The sequence below is a fragment of the Psittacula echo genome, assembly GCF_963264785.1.
Source record: "Psittacula echo genome assembly, chromosome: 4".
NCBI lineage: Eukaryota > Metazoa > Chordata > Aves > Psittaciformes > Psittacidae > Psittacula > Psittacula echo.
Genome location: NC_137738.1, coordinates 82,789,345 through 82,813,399, shown reverse-complemented (window position 1 = coordinate 82,813,399; position 24,055 = coordinate 82,789,345). Strand labels below are relative to the sequence as shown.

At 36.0% G+C, this 24,055-nt stretch overlaps 1 protein-coding gene across 1 annotated transcript in view; it reads right to left on the bottom strand.

Moving 5' to 3' along the window:
- Positions 1-24,055, bottom strand: part of HMGCLL1 (3-hydroxy-3-methylglutaryl-CoA lyase like 1) — a gene marked incomplete at both ends in the record, with an annotated part of 79,148 nt that overhangs the window by 31,902 nt on the left and 23,191 nt on the right. Inside the window, 5 exons of the mRNA XM_080615808.1 lie at positions 4,065-4,128; positions 14,599-14,747; positions 16,560-16,655; positions 21,506-21,613; positions 22,656-22,733. Coding sequence (XP_080471934.1) covers positions 4,065-4,128; positions 14,599-14,747; positions 16,560-16,655; positions 21,506-21,613; positions 22,656-22,733 — 495 coding nt within the window. The remainder of the gene's footprint in view (positions 1-4,064; positions 4,129-14,598; positions 14,748-16,559; positions 16,656-21,505; positions 21,614-22,655; positions 22,734-24,055) is intronic.

Genomic DNA, 24,055 nt, shown 5'->3' with positions numbered 1-24,055 from the left:
TTCAGTTGCTGCATATGTTTATTCCCTTTAGGATTCCCCACTGCGTACCAGTGATCCCAAAAGGCCACTACAATGGAACAGAATCCCAGTCTGGAAATTAACTGTTTCAAAATGAAAAAATATGACCCTTTTCCAAGACATCTTCAGTTGCACTGCACTCTACTGTTAAAGCAATTCCAGGACTTCATCAGTGGGATTGCTGTGAATATGTCTGAGGAAGCTGACAAAGTGCTGCACCAGCAGTCTCGGAAGTGCTGGATTAATATTGCTGTTCAGTTAATTCAAAGAACAGCTGAAAAAGAATTTCAAGTAGTCTGAATTATCCTGCTTAAAGCTTGAAGTGCTATGGCTATTGCAAATGCAGTATAACTCTTTGTGCTTTAAAGTCAAAGAGCCCCTGGTTCGTATCACCATAAATTCAACATACGCTTTAAGAAAGGGATATTCACCAGATTGCGAAAGCGGATTATATGCCACCACATATTTTTATATCATCAACACATGGCAGGTGTTCTAACTAGACTACTGTTGTAAGAAAAAAAAAAAAGGATCATCTGCAGTTAGTGGTGGATTACCTTTAGTTAATCACCAAACCTCAGGTTTTAAGATCAGGATAAAGGAAGCCGGTTGCACTTTTTTCTCATGCTCTTCTTAATTAATGAGTCAAAGTTTTTCTAGATGAGAGTTACAGCAATGACAAAGAGATCACATAAACTGCTAGAAATCATATTGCATTCACCTCCATCCCATGCTCAGTCCTTAAGTCTTTCAGCTTTCTGAAAATTAAGTTCTGAAAGATGGGAGAGGGGGAAACTCTGCTAACAAGCTGAGCATCATCACTTGACTTGTCATGATCTAACCTTAAATTGACCCTTAAAAAGATATCTATATTTAATTTCATGAAGAATGTGCATGCTTGGAAGCTGAATGGGAGTTCTTCATACTGAATTTTCTATCCTACCATAGTAGGAGGCAGCTCATTAGTTATAGTTTTGTAAGTTCTCAATGTGAACTTTTGGGAGGAGGGTGGGAGAGAAGAGAACACACTGTTTTGTCAGGGTAATCAAGATGTGATTACCAGCTTGCAGCGTTGTCGACTGAACAGGGTTGTGTTCTGCACCACTGAGCAGCTTCACTATGCATGAGTCTTGTGCTATTCCCCTTGGGAACGCTGCCCTGACACTAAGTATTGATCAAAATGGAAGCTGGTGACCCAGCAAAGCAACCTCTCAGGTATGGGAACAATCCTACTGCTGGAAATAATATCTAAAACTATGCTCTTTAATAGAATACAAAAGGTCATAATCCAGTTACAGATTATTCTAAGCAAAAAACAATGTAAAACCACACTGCTGTCCTTGTGCTGTAAGGGAAACTGATAGCCCAACAATACTCAAAAAAAAAGAGTAGGTACATTTTCTGTGGCCTGATCAGCCTGTATGATGGGTAATATTCAAATGAATTCACTGTTCTAGGTTAAGCAAAAGCTAAGGAGAGAAAGAAGCAGACAGAAAAATAAAATCAGCCAAGTATATGATTGGAAGACAATGAATAACACAACTGGCTTCAAGGATGTTATATGGTGCTTCCAACAGCTTTCAAGCCTTATTTCCCTAAGGCTGAAATTTACAAACCAGAGGATGATAAATGGTTAAGCAATGACTCCGTTTCAAGCAGTAACAGTGATTATAAAGGATTATGCAGTTTCTCTTAAGAGATCAGAAATGGCAGGCAGGGGCATCAATAAAGAACCATACAGATATATCTGATTCTAGAAGCCTGAAGGCAATTGAAGTCTGCACTCACTAGATAACGATGTGTAAAACAGTTATGTACCTAGTACGCCAGAAATGCATGTATTCTGGCTAATAATCCACCTCTTCTAATTGCTTTTGATTCAGTCAAAAAATTGGCGCTGTTACTGGCTGCCAACGAAACAATCTAAACCTTTCAATTGTAGCTGCTAATTGCAATGCAGAGTCAAGAGAGTCAAAATGCTCCCATGCCAAGAAAAATTATGACCAGTGTGGCAGATCTTTGTAAGAATTTAGCAACATGGCTAGTAATTTTGATAATTCAGATTCAGCAAATGATGAGTGCATGTGTTTACATAAAATCCATTAACAGCTCATCAGATGCTTCTATATAAACAACAGTGCTTGCTGAATCAGGGCCTGAATTAGTAACTCTAACGTGGTAGCTTTTTTTCTTAAACACATACACACTGATGTACAGGTACACAAGAAGACACTGACTAGGATGAAGACAGAAAATAGAATAGCTCTGTGAGGAAAAGTTCGCAGGTTTGGAACTTTAAATAGCATTGTCAATGGCAAACTGAAAGGGAGCTCTTCTGTATAAGGGTGGTTGTTAGTTTTAAAACACAAGCAACACATGGAAAGAAGCCTATTGGGGAACATGATACTGCCGTAAGCAATTTACAAACAGCACAGCTGAATCTGTCATCACTGCTTTAACCAAAGCTGTGTCACTTCTAACTTTCACTTCATATTAAACCTAATTAATTTGGAAATACTGAGCACCTTCCAATTTAGCTATTTTATTCAAAGAGTGTGAGTATACATGGTTGCTGTGGGAGAAGTATTATCAGAAGTTCCATCTGGAATGTATACTAGGAGAAGATGCAGGAGAACATGACCTGAAAGCCACACACGCAGAACACAAAGGTTGACTAGCTGCAAGTGCCAAATAAAAAAAAGTGGTTTGAAAATTCTGCCAGATCACAAAAAATAAGCGAAGTGTAACAGAGAAGACAAGTCTTTCTCCAGGATGGAAGGCCACTGTGTTCTGCTGTGTGCTTCTTGGATTCCCTGGTGAGACCGCATCTGGAATATTGTGTCCAGTTCTGGGCCCCTCAGTTCAAGAAGGACAGGGACCTGCTGGAGACAGTCCAGCGCAGGGCAACTAAGATGATTAAGGGAGTGGAGCATCTCTCTTATGAGGAAAGGCTGAGGGAGCTGGGTCTCTATAGTTTGGAGGAGACTGAGGGGTGACCTCATTAGTGTATATAAATATATAAAGGGGGAGTGTCACAAGGACGGAGCCAGGCTCTTCTCAGTGGCAAACAATGACAGGACAAGGGGCAATGGGTACAAACTGGAACACAAGAGGTTCCACTTAAACTTGAGAAGAAACTTCTTCTCAGTGAGGGTGACGGAACACTGGAACAGGCTGCCCAGGGGGGTTGTGGAGTCTCCTTCTCTGGAGACATTCAAAACCCGCCTGGACACATTCCTGTGTAACCTCATCTAGGTGTTCCTGCTCCGGCAGGAGGATTGGACTAGATGATCTTTTGAGGTCCCTTCCAATCTCTAGCATACTGTGATACTGTGATACTGTGATTCTGTCTCCACTTTCTTCTTTACTGTCCATTTCACCTTTGATGCCCCCTTTGCCTTCCTGCAAAATTTAACACTTGTGTTTCACTCATCTCTTCCTCTGTTAGGAAAAAAAATTAAAATAAAAGCTGGACTAAGACATCTTCTTTCTCTTTTATCCTAAATGGGAAAAAGAGAGCAGGGAGCAAAGGTACAACTCCATCATAGCACTAGAGCAAGTTAAGAAATTATGTTGGGGATGAGTTTTGGTTCATGTGGCAATCACATGACACTCACCAGAAGCACAATGTTGCAGCAGCGGCTCTGCCAACTGACAGACCAGTATGCTTATGCCAACATAAACTGGATTTAAAAGCAGATACCTTTTGCAAGAGGTGGTGCTGGAAATCTCACACAACATGGTCCACTGATAGATGTGCTTGAGTCTGTTTCCTTGAGCATTTCCTAACCTTCTTGTTGGAGGAAACAGCACTTATTTTTTCTCATGAATGATAACATTCAAAATATACTATTTCCCTCAGATGTCACTGCATCTGGTCGAGTGAGGTTATGCACCCAGTTTTAGCATTAGCTATATTTTGTGTTTGTTTTCCTTAAATTTTGTCCATTAAAGATCTTTTAGGATTAAGTAGAGAACATTACTTATAGACATCTTAAAATGTATTTTTGATTCATTAAAAAGACAACTCAGAAGTTCACTCTTACTTCTGCCACTTTAGCTGGTATGATGTTTCCTTCATATGGGCATCCCAATGCACATGACACATACCTGCAATAAAAAGAACACACAAGGATAGTTCTGTTTTACAGATGCACATCTGTGTCTCTCCATGTTACATAAAAACAAACAAACAAAAAAACCACATAATTTTGAATATTTAAGCCAGTCAATAAAGATTTGAATTAAAAGTTAGAATTACATCCGATGAAAACAGAAGGTTTATCCATTTTCATTTTAAAGCATAGAACAGATTTATAGCTTTCTTTATGCATAATGTATGTCAGAAGTTTTAAAGGACTGGCAATGCAGCCAAGCTAATGCTGCTGGAGGAGACTTCAATTTTTCTTTGCATTTCCTTCTGAAGTTCTAAGAGCCAGCTCAAGTTTTGCCTTGCCTGGCCCACACTAGGTATTCAGAGGAAAACACTACTTTCTTCCTTGTAGTATCTACCCAGATCCTAGAGAGCAATACATGGACACAAGCAACTTGTAACAACCCCATCATCTCATAAGTCATTAGAATTGTGGTGAACAGGGTAGCTTTCAGCCTCTCCCTCTGTACTAGCATTTCTGTCCCAGTCTCCCAGAAGAATCACAGCTCCATTGCAAACTGTAGTTCAGGTACACTTTGGGAAAAAAAGAAACTGAGAAGCCAGACTGTGTCTCTCAGCAGCTATTGGCTTCACAAAGCTCACAACTCAAGAGCCACAACTGAGCCTCCATTGCTTAGTCCTAATGCTGTGTTACCATAGAATTTGGTTTAAATTTCCCTTTTTTAATGACAATTAAGAGCTATGAAATTCCAATTAAACTTCTAATTGTTTATCTTAAATTGATTAGGAATAGCACTAAACTAACTACAAACAGCCATTGGAACTCAAAATAAAAGGGATTTACAACAGATTCAGAGGCAGGCAGAGCCCCAGTTCCAGTGGGAGGTGGCTCGACTGCTTAATAGAAGAATTAAAGCCTTCATCAATCCCCCATCATTCCCCTTCCCTAAACACTGAAGAATATAATGCAAAATTATACACTGTATAACACAAATGAGATTGAACCAATGCTAGTTTGTACATAGTCAAGGTCTGTAGGGTAAAGTATGCATTATTTCTTTGCAGCTGAAAGAGAAACTGATAGAATGTGAAATTAGGATGCATAATAAGCAAAAACAAATAGTGACCAAAAAAAAAGTCAACAATTTAATGCACAGAATATATCCCATCCCTTACATGAAGGTATGGTGTTGGCACACTGGAAGTAGCAATGAAATGAAGCAAAATTTGACCTTAAGGAGAACTTGATTAGCCCTGACAAAGAAATGCAAATTAATTTTGCTGCCACAAAAGTGGTTGGGTCCATTACATCCTGCTCATAATTTTAGTCCAGATGCTTACTAGGCATGATTTCAATTATCCATATGTCATTATGAAAAACAGGTTTTTGAAACTTGGCCACAGACTTCATTAAATGTCACCCCCAATTTAGATGCCACTGATTAAGTTTCAAAATCCTGAATTTTCTTATCTACATTAAAGATTAAAAAAGCAGCTACAGTTAATAGTTAAACACTGCCCTGCTTTTCAGTGACACATAACTCAAAAACAATTCAGGATAATTTCCCTGATTTTTAATGCATACACAGTTTTTCAAATGAAACCAAGCATGAAAACTTTCAGACCCAAAGGACAGCTTTTTACATAATCGTACAGTGCCTAGAGGTAGCGAATACACAGACTTTTACTGAAATTATTTTGCAACATCAGCGACAGCACTGATTATGAAGTAAGAACTGTACTACATACAAAGTAAATGCAAAACATACAGTGAGTATCTGCACATGTTCCTTTTAATTACATATATCTTTACATGTTCCTAGAGGCTACATATGTTAGATCAAGAAGACGTGCATTTGGTAGTGATAATGTGTCATGAATGACATCTGGAATTGAGTATGGTGAACAAAAGTAAAAGCAGGCCAAAAGGTATCTAGAGAACAAGGGAATACTCCCTGTGGTTCACACCAGTGAGCAGAAACTTGCCTGAGCTCACATAATTCAGCTGGGCTTGCTGGGGTATGAAAGTATGTGGTGACCTGAGGAATCTGCCTACTATACTGTACAAATCTGTTTGAGATTATGAACTCTTTGCATGCTTACACTGTTGCAACTAGACTGACATTTTAAACAAGGAAAATATGATAGATATAATCTATCTTGGTATCTGATATTCAATATTAAACTGGAGAAAATGAGGGTTACTGAAGGAATGTGACAGGTAAAGACCTTCCTACCAGAGAGAGAACAAAGTTTGTGGAAGAACTGTTTTTCAGCAGAGTTCATCAAGGATGAGCTTGTCAGAATTTTATCTAATTCATTTAATGTATTGGCATAAAAAATGGAGATGTGGTGATAACACTATAAATTTTTCAGTACTGTCAATACAAAAAACCCCACAGGGAATCCATGGAGAAAGGACAGGAGCACTAGAAATGGGACTCAGTTGATGATAACAAGGAAAGTGAAATGCTTAAAATGAGGCTGTAAAGAGTAAAATACACTCCAAATATATACCAGGACAAGCATTTTTAATAGAGGATTAAAAGTATTAATTCCATTTGAGAAGGTCTTGCTATATTCTTATTGGACACAAGAGATACAATCTGAGTAATTTGTAGAAAAAGTAATGCAAGCTGGAACAGATGCAGGGAAGGGCTGAGTACAGCCAGCAGGGGTACAGACAGCCTATATGAAAGGAGAAAATATGCATGTCTGTGAAAGAGGAAAGATAATTATGTGTCCAGCCTGAGCACTGTCAAGATGGCTAGACTTAAGGTAGTACCAGTTGGGATGCTTTGTAATTACATTTTTGTGGTTCCAAATTCATAAGCTTAAGTCAGAGGAAACAATTTGAGCAGAAAGGTAGATCTATTATCTACAGATATGTTTGGCTGTTACATTTTCTTTTTTGTGTATGGAATAACTCATAAGGCATTAAAAGCACAATAGGATCAGCCAAAGCAGGGTCCCAAGATGTTCACCCATACCCCTTCAAAATGAGGGACAACTTTGAAGAACATGCTGAAGAACTACTTAGAAGAAAGCTAACAAGACAGAGCCACAGAAAGCAACAAAAGACAAAAGTTTAAAGAAGAGTCTGGTCAACTGCAGCAAACACTGCCGACAGGTCAAGAAGAATGAGGATAAGACTACTGTTTCTGAGATCTTGTCATCAGGGAGTTTGGTGAGAGCTGTTGCAGTTGCAAGCAAGGAACAGAAGCCAAAGTGTAGGAGTTACAGGAGGGAACCACAGAAGGGTCTCCAGAGAGTAATTATAAACAGCGCCTTCAATGAACTTAGGAATGTAGAAAAGACAGGCGATGAAATATGATATGAAGAACCAAGTAGGGTCAAAGGTGCAATTTTTAAGAGGCAAATGCTTACTTATATCGCACTGGAAAAGAGTCATAGGACAGTGAGAGGTTAAGAAAGAGAATAAGGGAGGGAAAAAAAAAGAGGAACAGAACAGAACATGGGGTCATTTGGGCAAGTGGAAGGGGTACAGATGGCAAGCAGACGAGAAACTCCTGCTGCTTTGACAGTGGAGGAGAAAGGATTAGGGGAGAGGAAGAAGACAGTGACAGAAGGAAGAGCATACTGTATCTATTTTTCCTTAAAAGAAAAAACAAGATCCTACGTGACGAAAAGCAGCAGAGAGAAAAAGAGGGAAGAGTTTGAGCCATGAGTTACAGAGGCAACTGGGATTTAATTTGGGGATTCAGTTAAGTTGGAGAATACAGCTGTTTTCTAAAAAGATGGCAGGACTGAAAAGACAAAAAAACTGTAATGGAAAGACTCTCTTAGTCTCAGGATATTCACCAGAGACACCACACAGTACAAGAGCAGAAGCAAGTATCTGGAAGTTCACAAAACAGACTCTGCAATGGAAGTGTTTAATTCTAAATATGTGCTTAAATCTTTGTTGAATCAAGGCCAGACATGTTAGTAGCTTAACTGCATCTTTAGCATGCAATCAAGAAAAGAGCCCATGCGACCAGAGGTGGAAACAAGGACCTGCAATAAGTGATCATATCTATACAGCTGCTTTAGGAACATGAGTAAATGCTGTTTTGCTCACTCAGATTCAGTGAAATAAGAATTCCTCCCTTTAATAAAAAGTGATAAAAAGAAGTTCTATACTTATTTCACCTGGCAGTTTATCCAGTCTCTTGCCTGTTCTGCACTGCAGGTGAGTATTGTTTGGTCTTCTCCTAAATTGTTTTCTATGTATATAAAAACAATTAAAAAAATAACCCCCCAAAACTTTACTCTGTAATATTTTGGACAAAAATGCTGAACAGCCTCTGGGGATGGGGAGGGAGAAGGAAGAGGAAGAAAGTTTTCAATTTCTTCAAGTAAGCCAAAACCAAATCGCAATGTTCCACAAATGGTATAGACAGTATAAGGTCCCCACAATCAAGGTCACTAGAAATGGTGATAATCACCACACCAGCCCAATGACTGTGAAGTGCAGGATATAAAACCACAAACAGGCTAAATGAGCAAACATTTCATAACTGAAGTGTGTTAAAAGGAAAATGAATCTAAGCAGAAACTGAACTCCATGTTGTAATCAGCCCTTTGTCAGCTTGTTTCAGCAAGCGTTCCAGAGCCAGATCCACAGCTGCTACCACAGCTGGAAGCATGAAGCCTCCTGAGAAGCCAGTTGCAGACTCAGATGCTGCTGTTTCCTGTTTATTATTATAGTGTAAGTTCGCATATAATTTACCATGTTCGCTGCAGATGTATTTATTTTTATTGGATGTTCGTGCTAAAATGTATATGCCTATCATTTGGTGAATTCACATTATTAAGATTGATATATTCTGTCTCTTTGCAAAGGAAGCCATTTGTTAAAAACCAGACAATCTTTACTGCAAGAAGAGCGGAAATAAAAAGAAGAGGGAAAGAAGATTCTTCCAGAAACAGAATATCCAAGCCAAGATTAAATGTGTAAATAAGGCCAGGAATTTTTTTCCACATTTGATTGAAAAAAAAAAAAAAAAGAAATCAAATATCTCTCCCTGTATTTAGTGCCCAGTTGCAAGTCACATATATGCTCTTCAAAGGGAATCCTATAGTAATGATGTTTGTTATTATTATTTTTAGAATGTTCAGAAAACAACATTAAATTCTGAACTATGTTCTAGAAAATAATTTGTCTAGAACCAGAATAAAACTGTTATTTTGTACTATAATGTTGTTTTCTATTATAATGAAGGACCACTTCTAATAATTATATTGAATTATTCATGGATCAATCAGTAACATACCAGCAAACACATTGTATTGTTACTTCATAATTTCATACTAACATTTCGAGTTTACGCTACCCTTTAAGAAGAAACGGGAGCCATTTTTATTTTTCACAGGTATCCCACTTTTTTTAGATTATTTTTATTTAAAGCAGCTCTTCTTCTGGCCTGCTAATAGTATTTTCTATCTGCAGTACAAAAAAATGGGTAAAATTTGGTATAAAATTATTCCTAAGGAAAATTTCTCCTCTTACATCATGCAGTCATCTAGTATGGCAGAGTTAGTACAATGGCTTTTGCATCCTTTCCTTAATCTGTCCTCAGTACAGAGAAATGCACCAAGTCCCCACATCCCAGAAGTCTCCAGCTTCTCAAACCTCTCCAGGGGACTGACCATCTGGCTTAAGACCGCTCAACCCTGTAGATTTGTTTACCATTCACATACTAAAATGTGTTGCTTCCAAGTCTATTAAATGTTCATCTATACTTTGTTGTTCCCATAATACCAAATAAAGGCTCAGTTACAGTGACATTAAGGTGTTAAACTGGTTTTACTATCTAAAGAAGTGAGAATGGTATAAATCAACCTATTGTCAATATTATCGAGACTATGCTAAACTACACAATGTAGCCTAAAAATGAGGGTTTAAAGCAATGTGAAAAAACATGTGTACTCCAGCCTTTAGTATTCCAGAATACGAAAAAGTATGAGTTCAAAGTTTCTTTCTGTACTTGTGAAACGTGCAGCTTTAAACTGTATCGATTCACGCAAAACTGAATTGTTGGAGTTTATCTCATGGTATTTTTAGTTAGGTGTATAAAATATGCTATTGTAAGGCCATCCAAATATCTTGAATTAAGCTAGTTATGATGAGCTGTAATAGAATAGAGTATTATTGAACTGAATTATAAAGATCAGATTTTTCTTGATAACCAGAAGTTTCAGATAATTAGGATGTTTCTTTATAAACAAAACAGACTTCATATTAGTTTCTGAAATGACTTCTTACAAAATATTCTAAAATAAAACTGATATGTTCTTCCACATTCGTTTTCTGGATTATTTTTTTTTCAATAAATCCAAACATCACTAGCATAAAATAAAGATAACTAAAATCAACTCTTTCTCTTTAGCTTTCCACTATTTTGTGTCTTACTTTGTGTATTAGCATGAAAGTAAAATAATAATTATGTCTTATAGTCAACAAGAAATTATATATATTGTAACCTGTAACCTTTATTGTAACATAATATAAAAGGTAGTAATAATATTATATACAATCGTTTTTTTGATACCTACTTGTCACAGGAAAAAATATTGCTATATTTCAAATATATCAACCAGTATTTGAATTGGATATAAACACAGATGCAATCCAAATATTGATACATTTCAATATGCTTTTAAGTATCATGAACTTCACCATACTGCTTCTTCTTAAAAGACATAGCACTATAAACAAAGGGATTACATACACCAGTTTAAATTAATGTGTGATTACATATAATTTAATTTATGAAGTAGCAGCTTTGTAAGGAAATGCTTCTAGAGTTATTTTACAATAAACATTTACATCTGTTTTTCTAACACCAAACCTCTAAACATTTGCATCTACATTCAGATTTGCACATGCAAATAGTCCAAATGGCCTCAAAAGGGCTATTCAAGTGACAATTTTTCACGACTGAAACATAAAATAGAGGTTTTAATTGGCGGTCATGCAGAAGTGTGTTTTAGTAGGAAAAAAAAAACAACCCACAAACCAAAAACCCAGCCGAAAAACAAAATCAACAAGCTTTCAGCCCTTCTATTCCCAGTTAATTTTTATTAGGACTAAGTCTGTCCTATACAAAGCTGAATATTTAAGAAGGAGATAGTCTGACTTCATCCCACTGTCACAGGACACAAAGTATGTAATGAAGTATCATTTGTGGAAAAGAGAAAAACCCAATAATACTCCCATACCTCCCATACTACTCTATTGTACTAATTGCAATTTCTGTGTCTCGTTAAATTTTGGAATACATTAACTTGGAATAAATTAGCTTAACCGGAATTTACTTAACATTTTCTTTATCTGTACATTACAATTAAATTTCAATTAAAACAGAATCCAAGTGACTACTTACAATTAGCATTTGCCACAGGTTTTTTATCACTCCTGTCTGTTAGACTTCATTTTTAATCAATGAAAAGGATGTGATATTTTTAATAGTACCTGAATTATGCAGTTCTAAAACTAGCAGTCATTTCAGATGACACAAAGTATGCATAGTAGTAATTAGTTGACCATCCAGTTTATAATCGATTTGGGTGAGTGTCTTCACAGACTGTGTCAGAGAGATGCTATTGTAAAGTTTTCATGTATGTTAAAAAAAATGAAAAAAAAAAAAAAACCAAAACTTTATGATGCTAATAAATAGTCTAACTTCTAAGACCATGCACAAGATTTCATAAACATTTGAACTAGTTTAGGAAACATTTCGAAAACTGTGTACTCTGCTACAGATTTTAGATGTGACAGCTGACAACATAAATTTTCTGGATGATGATCGAGTCAATGTTAGTGCAGCTGTAGCAACACTAAGACATGCAAAGGCTTAAAGTTTAGTTTCAAGTACATTTTTCATAAGATTCAAGGATTGCCAATGATTTATGCTCACTATATAAATTCTAAATTGCCAGTAAAAATAGGAAATAAAATTTGAACCCCTTAAAATTATTTTTGGAAGTATTTTTCAACTGCACACATAAGGACTTAGGGCAAGGCACTAAATTATCCATTTCCTGCAAATAAATAAAACTTTAAACAATAATAGTACTTTAGAAAGGAAACAATATCTGTATTGAAATTAACATAAATACAATTTATGCATATTAATATTTTTATTACCTAAGTAATTAAATCAAAATATTTAGCCTACAAAAATTTTATTAGAAGCCAGAATGTGTAGTCCTGGGAAGCTTGCTTGAGCAAAGCCTGAAGGTTTTGGCCATGATTCTTTAAAAGTAGCCAATCCCTATGAGGGTGGTTAAAAACAAAACACTGATTCTCAGTGCACAGAATACAAATCCTCGTCCATATAGTCCACAGCTTTATTTTGTGTTACCTTGCAGCACAAAGCCTAATAATAAATTTTTTATATCTATTGTTATTTACATACATTACAATGGCACAACAGACTTGATAAAATTATCCTGCATGTACTCTGTGAAGTTTGCTAGGGTGCACATGCTGAAGTGGAATTACAGATCTTTGTTCTGGGTGCACAAAGCACTTTTAAAACATAATCTGATTGTATTTTGAGTTTTTATAATTTTTTATCACCTCATCCCATTTTTTTTCACTTTGTGCTACTGTTTTTTCTGTTTACTTTATTACCTGGTTCTTGATAGTTCTCTCTTTGTATGTCCTTGTGTTGGTTTCCTTCTTTTTCTTATTAATTATTAAAATATTTTGTGTGTGTGCTCTGCTTCTGTTTGACCATTTTCTGCCTCCTACTTCTTCCTCTCTGTACATGCCTTCTCATACGGCTGCTTTATCATTTTTTTCTGCTGTGTGTAGAAAAACACCTGCCACAGAGTTCATCAGATTACAGACAACAAATATATGGGAATTCTGTAGAATGCTATCATGAAAACAGTGATTTCTGTCACATCAGCGTTTTAAGTGCCAGAATAACAGCCACTGGTATGTTACAAATGCCTTAGGCATACAATCTGTGGGGAAAAAGAAAAACGAGAAGGTTGGCACTTCCCTAAACATGTGAAAACTAACGGACAGAAGGCAAGGCGACACTGGAAGCTCCAACATTAATCTAGAGTACATCACAGGGATTTCTTTTTCACCTGCTGTTTACATGTTCTGAACCAGTTGTAAAGTCCATTTGTTGACATCCATGGTTAGGTTCTCAGCTAAGAAGTTAGTATCAGAAAAATGTGGCAAACAGTGGTGACAGAGACCTTCTAAACAACAAACCTCTTATAAGGGAAGTTGGTCAGGAAGGCAAACCTTGACTCTGTCTGACAGATTAGAAGCTAGTTAAAATATTTAAACTCTGGTACAAGTTACTGTTTCTTAATACAGTGAAACTCCTTACTTTTTGATTCAGTGATTTTCCACACGAAACTTATAACCAGGAAAAAGGATCTAAGCATTTGTGAACTATCTTTGGTTGGACACGTGTGTGTTAAAATCCTTGGGTTGGACAAAATGACCTCCAGAGGGCCCTCTCAACCTAAACGGTTCTATTACTCTGATTCTCTGAGACTGAGGTGCAACTATAAGTCTCTTTCACAGGGAAATGTAACTCTCATAGGAAATGCTCAAACTACCACATTATTATGCAGAGAGATCCCAGTATTCCTAGGCTTTATTTCTGAGGTATCTACCACTACCTATTTTCAAGTCCACGTATTTCCTGAGCATGATGTAGTACGCATTACTAGTAATCCTCAAGGACTCTCAGTGTTGAGTTTCTCTTTGAAACTATGTGAACCTTTTTGAATTCACAAGGAACTTCACAGATAATCTTAGATAAGTAGCACTGTGTAATGTAAAAGAAAATAGACATGAAATGAATATTCAAGAGTGAGTAACGTTCAGGATTATTTCAAGTTTAAAAGAAGGTACTCTAGAGAAACATGAATACTGGACAATTCCAGTTTCATGTACTAGAGGCTCCAAACATTTCAACACCTGAAGTTTTCAGAATAACTTATATCAAGACTATTTTTTTTTCATAGGAGTAAATTTATACCTTGATTCTATGGTGTACGAAGTGATATATTATCAATAATATAATAAAGTAAAAGCATGCAGGGTATTTTTCTAAGGTGCAGGCAATAGTGCTATGAATTCTCAGCAGCACAAAATAAATTTTATTCTGTCATCAGTGATGACAAAAATAAATAAGAACAAATTTGTGTAATAAATTGGGTATGTTTATACACACAGCTTATTTATTTAAATTTCTTGAAAAAGCTAGTCACTATTAGGAGTTACCAGACCCAAATTACTAAATACACGCAACTGTAAAAAAAAGGAACAAAAAAACCCTAAAAACAAAACAAAAAGCACAATAAAGACTATTATTTCAATACATCTAAAATGTAAAAATTTGGTATTATTACATTCCTACTGTACTAATGCCTCCTGTAACAGCAACTCCAATAACTCTGTGTTACTTAAGAATCTTTATATTTACCCACGCACTGGAATATTCATATTCCTTGCAGATTTAGCAATATCTTCAAATTTTTCTATGCTCTCTTCAATTGAACAATTAATATTCATTTTGCTAAATGTTTCAGATGCTGCACCAAATACTGAGACTTCTGTGGCCCCCGCTGCAATCTGAAAAATACATTTCAATAAAACTGAATCATAAGATTACATTAAAAGATTCTGTTAAGCACTTAATTCTATAAGACATTCTAGAATTTTAAGTACATTATAAGTACATCATCCATACCTAAATCATACATCCAATTTCAATTTTTTTAAAATCTATTGCATAAAACCAGACTGAATTAAATTTTGAGTTCATTCACTATGGTATATTTCCTTCCTTTTCTTAGCAACTAGGAAAACATATTTTTAAGGTGACAAATGATTAAGGTATTACAAAAGGAAGTCACATGAACCAAACATAAAAATAACAATGATTGATACTTGTATTAATTTTTCAGAAAAGGAAAAGATCATATAACAACTCTGAAATATTTATCCTCTGTACAAAGCCTGTTCCTTATGAATACCAGGAAGTCATTCTAATGCTTAGGAAAGCTCTGTGCCTGCATGTGCCTAGAGCAGCAACAATAACCAACAGGGATTGCCTTGTTAGAGCCAGCTCTAGGATCAAGGCCTCCATTGGTCTTGGTGTCATAGTCAATACGAATCATATGGAAAATGTGTGTGAGAATCTGCTGAGAAAAAGTCTCAGAGCAAATACCAGTCTAGAAAATGTGTAAATGTGGTGACTTCACTGAAGAGGCAATTAACCTGAGCTTGTACTCAGTACCTCCATACTCAGTAAAATCAGCTCAACATGAGGCAAACTGGAATGCTGAAAGCCAAATGATAGAAGAAGCAAATATTTAACCTTAGGAGAATTGCCAATTCATTAATTCTCATTCTCTAGACAGACTATTCTTGTTCTATGAAAAGGAATGGAGCTTTTCCCTGTACTCTCTGCTTCTGCAGGATAATGTCCAAGCTTCAGTAATACTTACAGAAACAAACACCCTTCCAAATAAAGAGAAATAAATAAAAAAAAAAACCCAGCAGCAAGAAAGAACTCAGCAATCACCTGCAACTATGTTTACCTTGTTTTCCTTTCATCGTATCACTAAATACAGTATACAGATATAGCAGATTTAACCAACTCATACAAGCTACTATTGCAAAGTTGCGGCACTATCAATCTGAGTATTGATAACTAACTTGCCTAGGTACAGAATTTTGTTTTAAGAAAGTTTTCAAATGTAGTACAGGAACTGAAAGATAAGACTATATCACAGATGTCCATCAAGCAGTATGCTTTCCAAACACAGCATGTCCTATATCAAGACAAAAGCATAGAAGCATGAAAATTTTCAGAAAACAAAAAAGTGTAAAGATGTGACTAGCAATGTATGTGTATGTATGTTTTAAGAAGACTGAACTGCTCCATTTTTGCAATTCCAAAGTTTGAGCTGTAATTTTGAATAGTTATTGAACTATTGAATATAATGAACTGAAAAGATTTAAACTTTCAATCCCTACAAAAATGAACTGCATAATTTAAGAAATCTAATACATTCCTATAAAGTATTTTCATTTAAGTGACTCCTTCCTCCTTCTTCGCTACTTTCCAATAAAAGACATTCTTCAGAAACATTTCTAGGGCCAACAAATCAAAGAAGGAGAAGGAACTTTCTCTTTATACACAAGCATCATTTATAGGAACGTGAAAAGACTGATCAATACTTCCATTAAAATATAAATATATAGAACATCATGATTTTGCCCATTTTTCACAATGAAAACAGAGTTTTTCATTTAAAAAGCTATAGTTTAGTTCTAACAGGGCAGGTTACATGACATTAAATAACTAACTTATGCTGCAGAACAGAAAGTATCTGAAACATGAAAGATGTAATTGTTGACATTTATGAAGGCACTTACAGCAGCATGAAAACCTTGAAGATTAGGCGTAAGAACAGGATACTGGACTCCTGGATGCCGTTCAATGCCCCTCATTACTTCTTTATGATCTGCCATCTGAAATATACAAACAAATTGTACTGATCAGGAGTTATTTTCTGATTTTACACAGATAAGCAGAAATTGGCTTAAGACTATGCTTTTGCCTTCATTAGGTATACAGTTCTAACAAAAAGTATAGCAGTGAAGGGGTTAAATGGATGTTTTATGAGCATTAATTTTTTTTATTTCTTAACCTTTGAGTAAAAACTCAAAAGGTTAAGTTGCAAGCTTTCCAGTTCTATATCAATACAGAATTGGGGTTAAGATTTCAAGAGTGGGTTTGTTTGCACGTATCTGTAAAAACATCATTTGCATCATAAATTGACAGACTTGCGATCATGCTGATCATCAACTGTTAGTGCAAATTTAAACTTCACTTAATTGACTCAATAGCTGGAATTAACGGAATAACTGACATTTTAAAATTATCTAAATCGTGAAAATGTCAGCACTCTGATGTGACCTCACAATCTTTAAGCATAAGTGAACCTGAATTACTCAATACTCTAATCAGCATATTTGAAAGACTAATCACAAGTCTATCCTTAAATATGGCAAAATCCAGTTCTCTGTGTCATGTAACAATTTAATATACTCAGATTATTTTTTTTTTGCCAAAAGAAGACCATTTCTTTATTCAAGCAATTGTTTCCCTCAGTCTCCCCTCACAAAAGAAACTTTGCCTTTTTAAAATATTCCTGCACTTTTCTCACTCAAGATTAAATATACTCCATATACTAATCAAGAAAAGGGATCAAAGTCTTATTTATGTAATAAACTGTAGATTATTTAGACAAGCATATTTTCTTGAAAGAAGTGGAAGAAAAGTTAGTATTATTTTAATCGTGGCAATGCCTGGAAACAATATAGTTTATAAAACATATCCCTCTTATTTCATATTTTACAGATTTTGAGTTTAAAAAAATTAATAGTGTATTTTAAAAGCTTTTTAAATCAGCTCTCATAAAAGCAAATCTTCCAAGCAAACAATATTAAATTGGATTTCTGATTCTATCCACACTGATGAAAAGTCATTTGAGGGGTACCATATGAAAAGATATATGAACTACAAAGCTTTTGTTACTCCTTATTCTCAATTGATATTTTATTGATAACTTTGCAGTACCCCAATCCTAAATATGTGCTATTAAATTATACCAGATTAAGTGACAATACTACTGGCAAAATGAAATCTTCCTGTCACTGATTTCCTACTACAAAAATGAACAGATTAAAAATATCACAAAAATGCATGTATGTCTCCTTAAATGTAAGCTCAACATGTATCTTTAAGGAAGTGGGTGTGTGGTATGAAAAGTGCCTTACAGCCAGACACAACTCATTTCTCATCAGGAAACAAGTGATGGCACAAATCAACTTTTTGTAATTGCTTCTACATAAACGAAATCAGTATGACCACCTAATACATCTGATAGCCTCAAAAAAAACGTTGGTAAATGCCTTAGTTTTTTATGAATAATTTTCATTAATTTAATGAAAATAATGTCTACATTTCTCAGGGCAAGGAACAATGTTTGAAACCAAATGATTAATTATATGGTAAATGCTAGAACTAATTCCACACTTTGAAATTATAGCCTGACTTAAAATACATTAAAAAACAAAAATGACACTTTTTTAACCACTATAAAGATGCCACAGTATAAAGCTGCCAGATCCAAATAACATTATACGTATTACGTTTGTCCCGCTACTATTTTTCCTGCAAGCAAAATCCCATTTTAACACATATTGCATGTTATAAGGTTTTAAATTGTAATAAAATATCTTATTTTCCGAATTTCTTTAAAAACAAACTTTCTAATGGTAGGTATTTATAATTTTTGGCCATTTAGGTTATAGGTGTGGGATCCTGTTTTATATGGCACCTCGCTACTGTAGAACTTTTTCTTTTTAGCTTTTTTCAGTAAAAAAATCTGTGCCAAGAGAAACAGTGGATGGGAAACCATAAAAGAGCTTTAAAATACTAAAAAAAGAAATAAGTGAATGAATGCTCTAAACATAACCATGAATTCTATTCCCATGACCTATGAAAAGAAAAAAGGAGCGAAGAAAAGACAAAGTCGAGACTGCACTCCCTACCTAAGGAACACAATCTTATCTTTTAAATAAGAAACATTTTAAACACAAATTAAGCCATTAAGATAAAGTATTCAGACATGAATTTAAGATAAGAAAAGACTGTTCATTTTTTTCCAAAACTGACAAACCTCTGCTAAATTTGGTACTCCTAATGGCTCACAGGAAAAGGAAATAATTAAACTAGAAAGGAAGAAATCCACCTTTGCTTTAGACTTTTTCTTCTAACATTTAAAAACCTACATTATTCCCTGCTGCTGTAACTGCTGAAGTTTGATGGCACTTGGAAAAACTTAGCCTAGTCACTTTTAAAGGACACAATATCATTGCCCCTGCTTCAACACCAAATAAATTCTGCATTGTTACTCTTCCCTTTTCCTATCATCCTTTCTTTAGACCCTTCCTTAGTGATCCCAAGAACATTGAAATAAATCAAACGAGTCCTTCATAGTGCTGAACAGTCTGCTCTACTAATTCACGAATGAGAAAAAGTATGATTTTACTGTTTTTCCCAGAGGAATATAGTCCAGGCCCAGGATGTATTCTCAGTTTACAATAAAATAGACAAACTTTATATATACTTGGACAAAAGATGTGCAATAGACAATGTTAAAAATCAAAGTATTTTCTTGAATTTCATGTTTTATTATATAAATAACTTGCGTAGTCCTTACTAAACATATAAGTACTTAAATGTTTCTGTGCAAACAAACATGTAATTTATTGAAAATTAGTTTAAATTATATAGACAAGTATTGACTTATTTTCTTGCAGGGAACAATTAAGTTTGCACAAACAGGAGCTACATAGTATATACTTCAGGACTAAGTGCTAAATCTCAAATGAAAACCTGCCACCCCTACTGCCAATGGAGTTTTGCTGCTTACTTCAGAAAGGTTAGGATTTCTGCTGAATTGTACCACATGTAAAAATTAACTTTGGAAAAATAACAAAAAAATTATCATGATTCATCAAAACTCAGTATGGCTGGCTGGGAGAGTGTTAGATCTGCAAAATAATTCACGTGCCTAACTACTGCTACATATATGAAAGTCCCAGATTTAGATCTTCCAAACACACTTTCAAATGTGGAAAATGAAATTTCGTTTAGGGAAAAAGAACGAAAAAAAAAAAAGGTTTTTTACCTTTCTTGTTTACATCAATGACTATTTGTCCTTGGAAAGGTAGAAAAGAAGTAGGAACAACACGAAGTTATATTAATGATGTGTCATCATTCAAACTCCTTAGTTATAACTGAATGTTTACAGAAATAAACAGCAAAATAAAATGCACAAGTACTTTCTTTGCTTCCATTCCACAGTACAACATTATCATTATTGATTTTCTCTGTATTATTAATTGCAAAAAGTCATTGCCCTTTTATTAGCAAACTCAAAAAGGAGAACAATATGGTGGATAGATACACAGAAATGTACCAAGTGCAGCATACATTCAAAAATGAGTGTTTGACTTCAGGGCAGACTCAAGCTTCCACAATAGTCCACACAACTCCACAGGCCTGGGGAGTCTGCTCTCTTGGTTTGGTGCTAGGGAGCACTCGCAGAAAGTTTGTTTATGCAGTTTGCACAAGCATCTAGATTTTCCTGCTCTGGGTCTTTGAACGGGTGTTGCTTCCACAAGAAGTCCCCTCCACCATGACTATTTCCCAGAGATCAGCCTCAATGCCCTTCATCTGGATACTCAAACTCAGTACTCTGCATCCCAACTGCTTCATACTTTCAAATCTTTATCCCTATAGCTACAATCAGTATCCTCTACTCCAGTTGCCCTTTACTCACAGTTTTGATCCATCATCCCCACACCTCTTAATCTCTTTCAGCATCCTGTGACCAATTCTCTCACTCCCCATTTACTACTGTCCCTTGCACATATACACACATACACCCTATGTAGTAATCATGACAAGTTGTACTCCTAGCATTTCTGTGGATCAGGCCAGGAGTGCTCCCTGCTGAAGAGTTTAGCTTCCTGCACTCCAGACCCGCTCACTGATAAGAGAGCAACTTGAGAAGCTTCAATGAGCCTTGCAGCTCATCAAAAAAAGCTGGAAAGTGGATCAGCAAAGGCTCCCCAAAACAGCTCTGTTAAGGAGTCTTAACATGGCCTTCCCTTCCCTTTCACTCAACTTCATAGCAAAAATTGCTTCACAGCAACTTTTAAGCTGAAACACTCTTATGCTCCCTTCCTGCCTGAGAAATAATGCAGCTGCAGAGCAAGAGCCAAGCCCGTGCTTTGCCATGTACGTTATTGACTGGATCGTGACTATGCCTACCAGACCTGACTTCCCGGCTTAACCTGGGACCTGCTGCATTACTGTGAACTCACCTGAGTGTGTGTACTCTTAGTTGCCCTGGTTACCCTCACCGGATTTGCACTGCTTTCACAGACTGCTGGATTGGCCTTTAGTCAACAAGGCTACAGTCTTGGCTCCCTTGTTACCACGCTTGGCTTTTCCCCTTCCCTTCTGGAGCAACCCGCTCTTGCTGCTGCTAAGTTAGGGATTTAAGCAGCTTTCTGCACAGCTTACTGGCTTTTCTTCAATTTTGACTACTTTTTAATAATTATCTCAACTTCGATCAACCTAAATAGAAGCATAAAACTTGAAAGCTGCTTAAATTGTGTCTGACAACAGTATCTGATTCTTGCATAATTATACAGGCTATACTCTACTAGAAAACTCCACTGCATGTAATGGCATTTAAACATAAGTTGAAATAGTTCTGAATGGTGATAATTTTACATACCTGAGGAACCCATTTGGATGAAACAAAACTGGTGACTTCTATTGCAGGAAGGCCTGTTTTGGAAAGCCGGTTGACTAACTCAATTTTGATATCAGTAGGGACTATCACCTACGGACATGGAGACAGACTATAGTACAGTATTTCATTCAGTAAGAAACTTTTGTAAATGAAATGTTCTCAGTACATAAACAATCATATTTTTTAAAATAATTAACTATACTCATATATTATACCATAACTGTAGTGTTTCCTGATAGTAGGAATCTACTGCATAGGGAAAGCATCAGGCAGCATACATGATCCTACTCCCTTTTTTATCCATCACAAAAGAATGAGGAAGCACTTTTATAACCACTGTAACTGGTCATAGATCTGGCCTCACTAATTCTTAGTAACCAAACACCAACCTAGCAAAGAAGCAACAAAGGAAATAGGAACACTGAATAGTCCAACCAGAGAAAAATGTAGGGAAAAAATCTCCAGAGATGAGACAGAATAATTCCATTCTCTTAATACAACTAACATCTTTGATATCAGCACACCAACATATGCAAAACTATCCACCTATCCTCCTGCTTGTGGAAACAGATGACTGTTTTGATACACGTACCCTATTTTACAGTCTCTTTTAATCTTCTTCCATGGTTCCCTACCACACTTCAGGCAAATAATATCAAAATCAAAAGAGCAATTTCTATTTCTCCATGCCTGTTCAGGAGGAAGCATGACAAAACCTATTGTACTATTCCTACTACAGTAGCACTTCCAGCATGAAAGAAGTGAAGATGAAGAAGGAAGCTTGAACTACTATGAAGACAGCCAGCGTTTCATTGCATTACCAATTATGTCATGACACGTTACTGACTGACAAGACAAATTCCAGAATAAGATATGGCAGTTGAGTAACAAAAAGGCTAGTTAACCAAGTATAGAAAGAAATTATATTATTTAAAACCTGGCTACATAGTAATATACTTTTATTCTAATATACAAAGCAGTTATTAATAAAAAGAAATAAATATATTTATAGTACATAATAGAAAAATCATGATTAGCAGCCTGTACGTGTTTTACACAATGAAAATAACACTGATATCCGTATCATGACACACGCACACACACAAAACAACAAAAACCAGATGAAAATTACCTTTTCATTTTGTAATCCATCCCTTGGCCCAACTTCTACAATCTTTATGTATGCAGGCAATCCAGATGCTTGGGATTCCTGAAAGAAAAATCAATACTGAAACACAAAACAACGAAGGTCACCAAGATCAAAGGTATAGCTTGTACCTGTCTTCTCATATGATTCTGGGTATAAAGTCATATTGTCAACATTAAGTTTTCTCATGACGTTTAAAAATCTATGAGAACATGTTCTGCACCTTGAGTTAGGGAATAGGAGTTAAAAGCCAAAGTTATCCAAGTTATCCACGTGCACGTTCCACTACTCCTCTGAGGCCACAAACGTTTATTATAACAATGTATACAGAATCATAAACGAACACTGTGTTTTACAGAGTGAGAAATAGTCCCATTTCAAACAGCTTATCAATGAACAACTCAGTCCTCCAAACTTCTACCTGAATATTCTCAATTTAACTGAACAGTTACTTGCCTGTAAACATTTGCAAGACTAGGAGATAAATCTAAAAAATAACACAGCAGTCAAGAAATCTTGGAAGAGATTATTAATGAAAGATGAAAGTAAATCCTCTGCCTGAGGATGATGGTTTTAAAGAAGGATTTAAAGGAGAACAAGGAAGAATTTCCCAGGTGTAAAAACAGCTCTGGAAAGGCAGGAGGCTGGAAGTGACAGGAGGGAAGGAAGGCAGCAGTAAGGTCAAGGGCTAAGGAGAGCACAGGGAGCTGGAGGGGGAGGAAGAAGAAACAAGCAGAAAAGCAGGTGAAGGGAAATGAAACTTCATTTTTTATTATTTAGCTGCTCTGTTATTGAATTAAGTTGACAAGTGTGGCAGTTCATGTAACCTGGGCCTTTAAGTCCTGATAGAGTTGAGAGTAGTTGCTTAGATTGACCCTCAGAAGCTTCACGTCTCGAAAAACACATCAAATGGCCAGCTTGGGGCAAGCTGCTCATGCCCAGAGAAGGAGACAGGTCTCCATTCCAGTGTTGATAGCCCATGCTGAGATTAGTTCAGCTACTTATGGGATGGTTGCTCCCACTGCACTCACCACCTCCCCTGAGAGTTAAACACCACTGGAAGAGCGACAGTCAATCCAGGGGGACAGCTCCAGCCTGCAGAGTCACAGCTTGCTCAGAGATCAGAAGTCACTTTTTGCAGTTTATAAATATGGCAACTAATCTCGCATCATCCACAAAAAATGAAAAACCTATGTTTCATCCCTCCCTGGCTAGTATCATCAAAGTTCTTTCAACCAAATGGCTGCTGATTTTTCCTCACAGTAACAGAAAATGAGCATTCCTGCAGCACCTTTGGTTTCTCTCTGCATTATTGGTGCCTATAGATAAAAGTATGTTCTCTGCAGCACTAGCCAAAATACAGTAAACATATTCCAGAGCATTTA